Here is a 12,590-nt window from a genome sequence, read left to right on the forward strand (position 1 = left end):
AGATCTCAGAGCATGGAAAGTTTTACATGGGAGAATACGGTCTTTCAGATAGCCTGGGCCTAAGCTGCATGGGGCTTTACTGTTTTAATTGTTCTAGAGTTTGAGCTCATTGCAGGACTCAGAGTGGGGAATAGGGAGGTTCCTGCCTTTATAGTGCTGGAGGTGTAGAAATTCAGAAAATGATCTTGGGGGCTGCTCTTACAAGGTGGCCCTTACACATCAGCTTTCCCCAAACTGGTCTTGTCATGTAGTTTTGGACTCCCAGCTCTTTCCAGAAACAGAGGCTGATGGTGGGAAGACTCCCCTGTGGTGAGTGCCTGAGAGCCCTGCTCTTGCCACTTACCATCTGGCCCAGGGCGGGGCCTGAAGCCTCATAAGGACTGCGTGCTGCTTGCTGCCTGCTGCCCAGGAAGACTCCCCTGTGGTGAGTGCCTGAGGGCCCTGCTCTTGCCACTTACCATCTGGCTTGGGGCGGGGCCTGAAGCCTCACAAGGACTGCGTGCTGCTTGCTGCCTGCTGCCCAGGAGGACTCCCCTGTGGTGAGTGCCTGAGGGCCCTGCTCTTGCCACTTACCATCTGGCCCAGGGCGGGGCCTGAAGCCTCATAAGGACTGCGTGCTGCTTGCTGCCTGCTGCCCAGGAAGACTCCCCTGTGGTGAGTGCCTGAGGGCCCTGCTCTTGCCACTTACCATCTGGCCCAGGGCGGGGCCTGAGGCCTCACAAGGTCTGCTCTGCTGCCCAGGAAGACTCCCCTGTGGTGAGTGCCTGAGGGCCCTGCTCCTTCCTGCTACTTACCATCTGGCCTGGGGCGGGGCCTGAAGCCTCACAAGGACTGCGTGCTGCTTGCTGCCTGCTGCCCAGGAAGACTCCCCTGTGGTGAGTGCCTGAGGGCCCTGCTCTTGCCACTTACCATCTGGCTTGGGGCGGGGCCTGAAGCCTCACAAGGACTGCGTGCTGCTTGCTGCCTGCTGCCCAGGAGGACTCCCCTGTGGTGAGTGCCTGAGGGCCCTGCTCTTGCCACTTACCATCTGGCCCAGGGCGGGGCCTGAAGCCTCATAAGGACTGCGTGCTGCTTGCTGCCTGCTGCCCAGGAAGACTCCCCTGTGGTGAGTGCCTGAGGGCCCTGCTCTTGCCACTTACCATCTGGCTTGGGGCGGGGCCTGAAGCCTCACAAGGACTGCTTGCTGCTTGCTGCCTACTGCCCAGGAAGACTCCCCTGTGGTGAGTGCCTGAGGGCCCTGCTCTTGTCACTTACCATCTGGCCTGGGACGGGGCCTGAAGCCTCACAAGGACTGCTTGCTGCTTCCTGCCGGCTGCCCAGGAAGACTCCCCTGTGGTGAGTGCCTGAAGGCCCTGCTCTTGCCACCTACCATCTGGCCTGGGGCGGGGCCTGAAGCCTCACAAGGACTGCTTGCTGCTTCCTGCCGGCTGTCCAGGAAGACTCCCCTGTGGTGAGTGCCTGAAGGCCCTGCTCTTGCCACTTACCATCTGGCCTGGGGCGGGGCCTGAAGCCTCACAAGGACTGCTTGCTGCCTGCTGCCCAGGAAGACTCCCCTGTGGTGAGTGCCTGATGGCCCTGCTCTTGCCACTTACCACCTGGCCTGGGGCGGGGCCTGAAGCCTCACAAGGACTGCTTGCTGCTTGCTGCCTGCTGCCCAGGAAGACTCCCCTGTGTGAGTGCCTGAGGGCCCTGCTCCTTCTTGCCACTTACCACCTGGCCCAGGGAGGGCCTGACAGGCCTCGCAAGGACTGCTCCTGCCACTTACTATCTGGCCCAGGGTGGGGCCTCACAAGGATGGTTGTTGCCACTGATGCTGCTACTGCTCAGGAGGACCCGGAGGGGTGCAGAGTTCTTTTTAACATGTTTTAACATGTTTTAAAATTTCCCTTTCCCTTTAGATTTTTTATATATGGGGGTGGGATGGATGTGTGGGTGGGCTTGGGAATTTGTTAGATTTTGATGAATTTGTAATTTTTGCAGTTTTTATTTGTATTGTTTTATTGATTTAAGGTTTTATTGTTTTAGGCTGTGAAAGAATAACATTAATTGCCATCAATGGAGGCTACTATGAGGCCTGGGATTGCTACCGTGGAGGGGCGAGGGAGGTATGGCGGTAGGAGCAGATGTTATAGGCGAAGGGGATCGAGATATGGATACGCTCGTACCCCTTCCAATCTGCGCCCCATCCCGAGGGACGAGGGTAGGATGAGCAAGGATTACTCACCTCCGTCACTGGTGTTGTGCAATGCCAGGTCTATAGGCAACAAAACCGCCACCCTGCGAGATTTCTTTATCTCGCAGGGGGTCGACCTGGCTTGTGTGACGGAGACCTGGGTGCGCGAAGGGGCAACAGTTACCTTACGAGAGATGGCGCCCCTGGGTTTCTCTGTCCTCCACCAGTCGCGGACTGTGGGCCGGGGGGGAGGGGTGGCATTATTAATCCGGGGAAATTGTCCTTTCAGGGCTCTACCATCGCCATCGATCCCCGGCATTGAATGTGTTGGCCTAGTGTGGGGCTCCGAGGAGAGCTTGGCTGTCTGGCTGGTGTACCGGCCACCTAGCGCATCAGCAGCCACCCTGTCAGGCCTATTGGAGGCGGTGGCCGGCTGGGCCTTAGAGTTCCCTAACCTATTGGTATTGGGGGACTTTAACATCCATGCTGATGCCACTCCCTCCTCACAGGCTCTGGACCTGGTGTCTTCCATGGCGACACTAGGGCTCTCCCAGTTTGTTTCGGGCCCCACACACCAAGCAGGCCACACGCTGGATTTGATCTTTGGCATAGGTATAGATGTGATCATGTCTCCTTCGATGAAGGTGCCATGGTCTGATCACTACGCTCTGAAAGCCAGGATTGACTTTCCACCCCCACGCTGCTTAGGTGGTGAGCCGATTTGGGCTCGCCCGCAGAGGCTGATGGACCCTGATAGATTCCGCCAAGCCTTGCGGGACCTTGCTCCCCCTGGTGACTCATTGACTGAGCTTGTTGAGGGCTGGAATACCCAGCTCCTGGCAGCCATCGATGAGATCGCACCTAAGCGCCCACTGCGACCCCACAGAAACCGGGCTCCCTGGTTTACCAAGGATCTCCGGAAAATGAAGCGGGACCTCAGACGGCTAGAGCGAGTATGGCGGGGTGCCCATGACGGAGCCTCAAGAACATCTTATAGGGCTTTTATGAAAACCTACGAGATGGCGGTGAAGGCTGCTAAGAAGTCATACTTCTCGGCCTCCATTGCATCCGCTAGCTCTCGCCCAGCGCAATTATTTAGTATAATCAGGTCTTTAACGTCCCTTGAGGGACAGCCAAATTTAAATAACAATTTGACACACAGCTGTGAGGCATTTGCGAGCTTTTTTGCGGAGAAGGTCTTGTTGCTCCACCATGACCTCCCTGCCAATTTGGATACAATAAAGGAACTGGAGGCCCCTCGACTGTCCTCGGGTCCAGTATTGGACCACTTCGACCGGATATCCCCAGCCGATGTGGACAGACTCCTCCGAGCTGGAAAGCCCACCACCTGTCCTCTTGACCCGTGCCCGTCTTGGCTGATTAGAGCATGTCCAGACGAGGTACGGGCCCTCCTGGGGGATATCATCAATCTGTCCCTTGGCACGGGGACATTCCCAGGGGAACTGAAGGAGGCAGTGGTGCGCCCGCTCTTAAAGAAAACATCATTAGATCCTTTAGATCTATCCAATTACCGCCCGGTTTCGAATCTTCCGTTCCTGGGTAAGGTGATTGAGAGAGCGGTTGCTGAACAGCTTGGTGGGTTTCTGGATGAAACATCGGCTCTGGATCCATTCCAGTCGTCCGGCTTCCGCGCTGGTCATGGGACCGAGACGGCTCTGGTTGCCCTAACAGATGATCTTCGTAGACAGCTGGATCGAGGCGGGTCGGGGCTGCTGATTCTTCTAGATCTGTCAGCAGCTTTCGACATGGTCGATCATGAACTTCTGGACCACCGCCTTGCCGACGTGGGGATCCAGGGCACAGCCCTTCAATGGCTGCGCTCATTTCTCTCTGGTCAGGGACAGAGGGTGGCGCTTGGGGGGGAATTGTCATCGCGCCACCCCTTGGTGTGTGGAGTACCTCAGGGTGCGATACTCTCCCCGATGCTTTTCAACATCTTTATGCGCTCCCTTGCGCAGCTTGTTCGGAGTTTTGGGCTGGGTTGCCATCAGTATGCCGATGACACCCAACTCTATCTGTTGATGGATGGCCATCCTGACTCGGCCCCAGACACACTGACCAGATGTTTGGAAGCTGTGGCTGGATGGTTACGTGGGAGCCGGTTGAAGCTAAATCCTTCGAAGACAGAGGTCCTGTGGCTGGGACGGGGCGATATGGGATTGGGGGGGCAACTCCCATCTGTTGCGGGGGCGCAATTAGTGCCAGCACTGTCCGTTAAGAGTTTGGGTGTAATCTTCGACACCTCCCTTTCCATGGAGGCGCAGATTGCAGCTATAACAAAGGCGGCATTTTTCCATCTCGGCCAAGCTAAGCAGTTGGCTCCTTACCTCTCTCGCCCTCACCTAGCCACTGTGATCCACGCGACGGTCACCTCCAGACTGGATTATTGTAACTCGCTCTACGTGGGGCTGCCCTTGAGACTGACCCAGAAACTCCATCGGGTGCAGAATGCTGCAGCGAGACTCCTTACGAGGTCTTTGCTGCGAGATCACATTCACCCGGTGCTATACCAGCTGCACTGGCTCCCGGTGGAGTACAGGATCAGGTTTAAGGTGCTGGTTTTAACCTTTAAAGCCCTATACGGCCTAGGACCCTCGTACCTACGGGACCGCCTCTCCTGGTATGCCCCACAGAGAAACTTACGGTCTTCAAATAAAAACATCTTGAAGGTCCCAGGCCACAGAGAAGTTAGGCTGGCCTCAACTAGAGCCAGGGCTTTTTCGGCTGTGGCTCCGATCTGGTGGAACACTCTGTCACAAGAGACCAGGGCCCTGCGGGACTTGACATCTTTCCGCAGGGCCTGCAAGACAGAGCTGTTCCACCAGGCCTTTGGCCAGGGCACAGCCTGACTCCCTCCCTCGGCAATCTTCACGGAGCTCTGGCCCAATGGTTGCCAGTGGCTTGAATTAATTAATTTTATAATGAATGATTTTAGAATGTTGTTTATGCTGTACTTTTGTACTGTTTTATTGTTGTTAGCCGCCCTGAGCCCGGCTTCGGCTGGGGAGGGCGGGATATAAATAAAAATTATTATTATTATTATTATTATTATTATTATTATTATCTGCTGTCCTGGATGGGGGAAGATGGAGCCCCTCAAGGTAGAGGGCACCAGGTTGATGAAAGTGTGAGGAGGTCATGGAATGGTAATCCAGCTGAGAGGCAGGTTGGCTGCAGGGAAGGTGAATGAACACAGGAACATAGGGAGCTTACACTGAGTGGGACCCTTGACCCATCAAGCTCAGTTTTGCCTGCACTGACCGACAGCAGCTCTCCAGATTTTCAGGTTATGCTGTGGATTTTACTTGGGCCCTTCTACATGCAAAGCAGTTGCTCCACTATTGAACTTCGGCCCTAGAGGAGCGGCTTGAATATAGGCTTAAATTTTCAGTGTTTCTTCCCGATCTCTGTGTATTTCCTTAGTAAAAACCCATTTCTAAGTTTGTGCCCCTTAATCATGAGGACTGGCACCTTCTGCCTTTAGTGGTCCTGACGATTAAGCCCAGATGTGGGGAACCTCTGGCTGCCCAGGTATTTCTGGGCTACAGCTGGGCTATCTGGGACTGCCATGAAATGCAGCCCATAACATCTGGCAGCTACCAGCTCAGCTCCAGCTGAGCAGAATTGCTCTAGGCATCTTCAGAGGTGGATATTTTTGCTTTCTTTGAGCACAAAGAACTATCAGGGCTTTCCAGCCGATGATAGTGGTTTCTTTGGGGACACAGCAGAGCATGAACAAGGTATTTAGGTAGTGCAGCCCTGTATGCAAAGCCCTTTAGGTCTCGAAACACCTACATTGGCTCCCAGTACATTTCTGAGCACAATTTAAAGTGTTGGTGCTGACCTTTAAAGCCCTAAAGGGCCTCAGTCCAGTATCCCTGAAGGAGCGTCTCCGCCCCCATCTTTCTGCCTGGACACTGAGGTCCAGCACCGAGGGCCTTCTGGCGGTTCCCTCACTGCGAGAAGCCAAGTTACAGGGAACCAGGCAGAGGGCCTTCTTGGTAGTGGCACCCGCCCTGTGGAACGCCCTCCCACCAGATGTCAAAGAGAAAAACAACTACCAGACTTTTAGAAGTTTTATTTTGTTTTTAATGTTCTGTTGAAAGCTGCCCAGAGTGGCTGGGGAAACCCAGCCAGATGGGCAGGGTAGAAATAATAATAATAATAATAATAATAATAATAATAATAATAATAATAATAATTTAGTTTATTAGTAAACCAAATGTAGCCAAGCCGAGGGTACTTTTAGGAAGAGCCTGACCCCTAGTGGCTTGAAAGCGAAAATTTCACCTAAAGCAACAGGACTCTAGTTGGTATCCATCTGTCTCAAAAAAAGAATGGAGTTCAGCTCCAGTGGCAAAGTTAAACCAGTGGAGAATTGGAACACCAGCTGTGGCTGCAAAGATTGGTAACTCATAACGGCTCCTCCCCCCCCCCCCGCTCCCTGCCCTGCCTTGTTTTTCCTGTGTTAGCAGCACCAAAGTGACCTCCCTGGGCTCCAGCCTAGGCTGAGTGTATGGAGGTCTCTGGCAGAGCCAGATACACTCTGCCTGAAAAGTACAGTCGAATGATCACAAAAGGATGGGGAACCTGTGCCCCCCTAGATGTTTCTGGGCTTTGCCAATGGCTCTGCAGTCTGCGACTCATGGGAGTTGGAGTCCAGCAACATCTGAAGGGTTTTTTTGCAAGTTCCCCATGTCTGTTCTATTATTATTACTATTATTGAGACTTTTAAATAGCTTCTCAACCTAAAGGTCTTCAAGCAACTTGCATGTTTTAAAGCATCAACATAAACACATCATGCCATTAAAACAACCCCTCTAAAAGCCACAGGAAGCTTTGGCAGCACACTAGTAACAAAACAACATCATCTCAGTCTGCCAAAAGCCTGATAGGAAAAGGTAATTCTTTTCCTGGTGCTGAAAATATGTCCACAAAAAGGCACCAGGTGGACCTCGCTAGGGAGAACATCCACAGATGGGGAGCCACCACTTCAAAGGCCCTGCGCCATTGTCTCCTCCCTCTGATCTTCCAGCGTGTTCTCTTTTAAGCTGTATTTTCCCAGAAACGGGAAGCCTCAAAAGCATTGCTCTGATCTCACAGGAAAGGCACTGTTGGGAATATTAAGGGAGGGCAAAATATCAATGCGTTGTGCAGCCTCACACGCCTTCTGCTTTCCTTTTGCCATTCCCCAGACCTGTCTTCAAAGACTCCCAGGGCACCTTGGACCTTGAAGGGAAGTTCTCCCCCATCTATAAGCAAGACAGCAGCAAACTCTCTGCTGAGGATCTCATGAAGCTGTTGGCAGAGTACAAGAAGTAAGTGTCAGTTGCCAGATGGGCAAGGATCTGTAAACCCTTGTAAAGGGGAGATGGGTCTGGAGAGGATGTTCATATCTTTGAATCTAGGCATTGCCAGATTTGGTTGTGTTATCTAATGGAAGAGTGAGGAGTGCAGAATTTCAGAATCGGGTTGGAACACTTTATTTATTTAATAAATAAATTTATATCTCTCCCTCCATCCTAAAGGAACCCAGGGTGGCAAACATATCAGCATTAATGCAGTACAGGGTAAAGGTAAAGGGAGCAGGTGGCACTGTGGTCTAAACCACTGAGCCTCTTGGGCTTGCTGATCAGAAGGTTGGCAGTTCAAATCCGCATGACGGGGTGAGCTCCTGCGGCTTTGTACCAGCTCCTGCCATCCTGGAAGTTCAATAGCATACCAATGTGAGTAGATAAATAGGTACTGCTGTGGCAGAAAGGTACATTTATGGAAACGAGTGCCAGAGGGCACAGTGTTTTACATGCACTACCACTCATCACAGTGTCCTGTTGCACCAGAAATGGTTTAGTCCTGCTGGCCACATGACACGGAAAGCTGTCTGTGGACAAACGCCAGCTCCCTTGGCCTGAACGCGGAGATGAGCACTGCACCCCATAGTCGAATTTGACTAGACTTCACTGTCCAGGGGTCCTTTAGTTTACAGTTAAAAATAAAATATCAACATATTTAAAGCAGCTGAAAACGTTCACATACTCTCAAAGTTGTGAATTTCCTGGCTGCTAGGAAGCAGTGTCTTCCAGCCACCAAATGCCTGGATAGACAGGGACGTTTTTAAATTCCTCCTGAAAGTTAATAAAGAGGGACAGGTTCACCTTGCTGGGCAGGGCAAAGTGGGGAACCATCACCAGGCAAAACCCACTTGGCACTCAGTGCCAACTGGGCATCACCCAGCAACAGGCTCACCTTCAGAAATCCAAAGCTGATCCCCACACCATTCACAGGTCACACATCCAATGCTGGCCTAGCCCTCCCTGGGATACAGTGGTACCTTGGGTTACAGACGCTTCAGGTTACAGACGCTTCAGGTTACAGACTCCACTAACCCAGAAATAGTACTGAGGGTTAAGAACTTTGCTTCAGGATGAGAACAGAAATTGTGCAGCGGTGGCACAGCGGCGGCAGGAGGCCCCGTTAACTAAAGTGGTGCTTCAGGTTAAGAACCGTTTCAGGTTAAGAATGGACCTCCGGAACGAATTAAGTACGTAACCAGAGGTACCACTGTACTCATGTGACAGGATACTCCTCCTCCCTACCAGAAAAATCCCTGCACATAGAAAGCCAGAGTGCCAGGGAGATAAGGTGTGAGTAAAGCCTGACAAGCTCCTGTGATAAGGCAATGACAGTTTCATCACAGGATCCTCAGGATGACCCAGCCCAGGCACAGCTTGACCCCCTCAGCCAGAAATGGGTCTTCTTTACTACAGATTCATTAGGCAGGAGGCCAGGGTATTCCCCCCCCCCAGTTGTTTTTGTTTTCATCCACCTGACCCAAGAGCTGGACTTTTAGAAAAGTCAGTTTGAACATTTCCCCCTCCAGATGCACTACAACTGTTGGACTACAACTCCCATCAGCTCGAGCCAACATAACCAGTGGCCAGGGATGATGGGAGGGATGCATGTTGGCTACCTCTAATTGAGAACAAACTATTGGTGCCATTATAGGCACAAAATAGGAAGTAACTAATTGAACCAGAGTTCTCAAAGGGAGGGGCGAGGGAGCACGTCAGCCGCAGGCTCATTCATAAAATGCCAAAACATGATTTGGAAGATGGGGAGCATTAGGGTCTGAACCAGCTCTTTTGGGATTCTGCTTGTGCGATTAGAGGGATCACTGTACTCTGGGCTCATCGATGTAAGACAAAGTTTTTGAATGTTCTTTATTGAGGACTCGGTTAATTTGGTCCTCTGGCTAAAGAATCACCTGAATTATTTCCAGCTGTCTTGTGCTGTTCCTGTCCTGACTTTTTGCTCTGTCTTTATTTCCTTGCCTCTTTATCATTCAGACCAGAAAAGACAAAACTCCAAGTGATACCCGGCCAATTGAATATTACACTAGAGTGCATTCCACTGGAATTTGCAAGTAAGGAACTAATTTTTAATAATAATTGCCTTAAGGCCTTAGTATACACAGTCCCAGTCCACTAGGCTGGGTCCCATTCTCAGGCATGATATTGCTAGTCCAAGTCTCAAAATTCCTGACACACTACAGGTTCCTGCAGGTTCTCCCAAAATTCTCACAGTTTCATCACAAATATTACTAGGGGTTCCAGGTGAAGATGGCGACAAGTAAGTCTGCTTGTCTTTGAGCTCTGCGGTCTGTTCTAGTTTTAATTTGTTTTTATTTTGAATAATTTTAAAGTCATTTGGCTCGGCAGTGTTAATTGCAATATACAGGCAAGGAGGATATCTGTTTTTATCTCTTTTACATTTATGTGGGCTTAAAAGCCATACAATTTAACTGGGCAGGCACTGAGATATCAGCTGTTTTGGCTTAGCATTTAGCTGATAAGGAATGGTTGGTCATTTCATCTTGCCCAAAGGGTAGTCTGCAGTTTTAACGATTTTAGCATAATTACCACATGATGTTGTTGTTGTTGATGATGATGATAATGATAATAACAATAATCATCATGATGGTGATGATGATGATGATGATGATTAATAATAATACCCTGTCCTTCAGGCTGGGTTTCCCCAGCCACTCTGGGTGGCTTCCAGCAAAATATTAAAATACAATAATTCATCAAATATTAAAAGCTTAACTAAGCAGGGCTGCCTTCAGATGTCTTCTAAAAGTCAGATAGTTGTTTATTTCTTTGACATCTGGTGGGAGGGTGTTCCACAGGGTGGGTGCCACTACTGAGAAGGCCCTTTGCCTGGTTCCTTGTAACTTTGCTTCTCACAGTGAGAGAACTGCCAGAAGGCCCTCGGAGCTGGACCTCAGTGTCTGGGCAGAACGATGGGGGTGGAGATGCTGCTTCAGGTATACTGGGCCAAGGCATAGACCTGCAGTTCTTCATATAAATGGTCCAGAACTCCATTGCCAAATTTAGCCCAGAAATATTTGCTGGACTATTGTGACTCAGCAACTGGAGAAGGGAACTTCTACACGACCAAGGTCTCTTGTCTAAACAAACAGTGGAGGGAATCTTTCACAGAATGAACACATTGGAAGAGGAAGTTTCTGGCTGTGAATACAATAATCAGCACACTAGACAAGTTAATGGAGAGAGGAATTCTGATTGTAGCCCGCAGATACGAACTACCAGCAAAGAAACTGAAGCTAGTGGTGGTTTGAAGGTACATCAGGACTAGAATAGTTCTGAGCTTGATAAGTCCCTATTGGATTCAGCAACTAAACAATTAAGGAGCAGCTATCAAGGTTGGAACTTGAGTTTGGAAACTTGCTTTTACAGCAATACGAAAGCTAAAGAAATGGACTTGGAAGAGTAGGTTTCTTTTCTTAGACAAACCCCTTCAGGACCAAGACCATAGCTAGTGGGAGACACTAGCTCACTACCTTCCAAGGGAATGATTTTTGTGGGGATGATTAGGGAGGCATGAGAGGCTATATTATTTAATGATATCCTTCCTAACTTGCGCTAGCAAGTTCCATATTCTAACAAAGTTCCAAACATTCCCCTTTTAAAATTATGCAGCAATCAGCTTGTTGCTGACTCATCTGAGTCTTACTATTAAAGATTCCTTCCTGGTAAAATCCCTTCTAATCCCTCTTAAAAAGAAGAAACACTAGAATCTGATTCACGTGAATATAAAAGTAGTTTACTTACAGATTCATTCAGGTTCACAGACATATCCCTGAAGGCAGACTTAGGTTACATAACAACTAGAACTATTCCATAAAGAAGTGAGTCCCAAGTGACTGTGACTAAGCAGTCACTTCTCCAAACACACAGCAATGGAGAACACACACGGATCCGAACATGGAGGCCGTGTGCTCCTCCATGCTAGTACAACAGACCACACCCTCTTCAAGTCTGTCCCAGCTCAGGAGGAAATAGGAAGTCTTCTGAGTGGAACAAAACATCCCCTAGCATGTCCACTGTCGGAATGTTGTATTTGACAGCAGTTTTACATCCCACAATTTTGGCCCTTCACCTAATCTATTTTGTTCAAGTGTCTTTTATTTTGTATTTTATTTTATTTTGTTTCAGTGTCTTTTGCTCCAGATTGGCACTTCACATTTCCTTCCCTACAGCACAGATAAAGGGGAAAAGGCAGTGAATGGTGGAAAGGGGAACAAGGGGGGAAGTCCAAATTCCAATGATGATTCTTCTAGGAAGAGGTGCCCAGATGATCTGTGGCTGGTCACTCGTAACTGGCCAGCCGAATAATGTAAATAGAACTTGAATTTCAGGCAGGAATTCCAGCCATTGTAGGGGCTTCCCCAGATTTAGGAAATGCCAGTCTAGTTGTGACCAGAGCTTCAGTATTGAACTAACATCAGGATCCTGATGCATGGGATAAATTTTAGTCTTTATCATAGAGTTATAGAATTGTAGAGTTGGAAGGGACCCCAAGTGTAATATACTCCAACCCCCTGCAATGCATATTAATACATATGTTTGCTGACAGAGAGCTGCTATTTGAATTAAAATGTTGTCTAAATACCTCCCTCCCCCACACCCAAATGGCAAGTTTGATATCCTTTCCTCATACTTGCTTATAGGGTTATAACTCTTTTCATCCAGGCCTCGTCTTCCTGGGCCAGATAGAAGCGGCCTGCCTGCCAGGCAAGGGGCAAGTCCAATAATAATCACAGCCGCTGGTCTCAGGTTCTGAGCAGCCTTGGATTATAAATACATTTATAATAAGCAGTGAGTCTCCTGCTTTGATTTTGTTTTTACCAGCACAAATAGGATTGCCTTGGGTTACCTTTCCTTCCTTTCTTCTGAGCCTCCAGAGGGCATATATATATTCAGATAATAGTAGTAATAATAATAATAATAATAATAATAATAATAATAATAATAATATAGAGACACACCAGCTAGTCCCCACAAGTTATTCTGTAAGCAGAGAGGGAATCTGC

The 12,590-nt window shown here is 49.4% G+C and overlaps 1 protein-coding gene across 6 annotated transcripts in view; it reads left to right on the forward strand.

Annotated features, from left to right (window-relative positions):
- Positions 1–12,590, forward strand: part of DOCK11 (dedicator of cytokinesis 11) — a 144,138-nt gene that overhangs the window by 37,684 nt on the left and 93,864 nt on the right. For all 6 annotated transcript variants that reach the window (XR_013391387.1, XM_077922590.1, XM_077922589.1 and 3 more), the window contains exons 15-16: positions 7,390–7,512; positions 9,541–9,617. Coding sequence is in view for 5 of the 6 variants with exons in the window: in XM_077922590.1 (XP_077778716.1) it covers positions 7,390–7,512; positions 9,541–9,617 (200 nt within the window). In the remaining variant the exon portion in view is untranslated. The remainder of the gene's footprint in view (positions 1–7,389; positions 7,513–9,540; positions 9,618–12,590) is intronic.

This window comes from Podarcis muralis, chromosome Z, assembly GCF_964188315.1.
Source record: "Podarcis muralis chromosome Z, rPodMur119.hap1.1, whole genome shotgun sequence".
Taxonomy (NCBI): Eukaryota; Metazoa; Chordata; class Lepidosauria; order Squamata; family Lacertidae; genus Podarcis; species Podarcis muralis.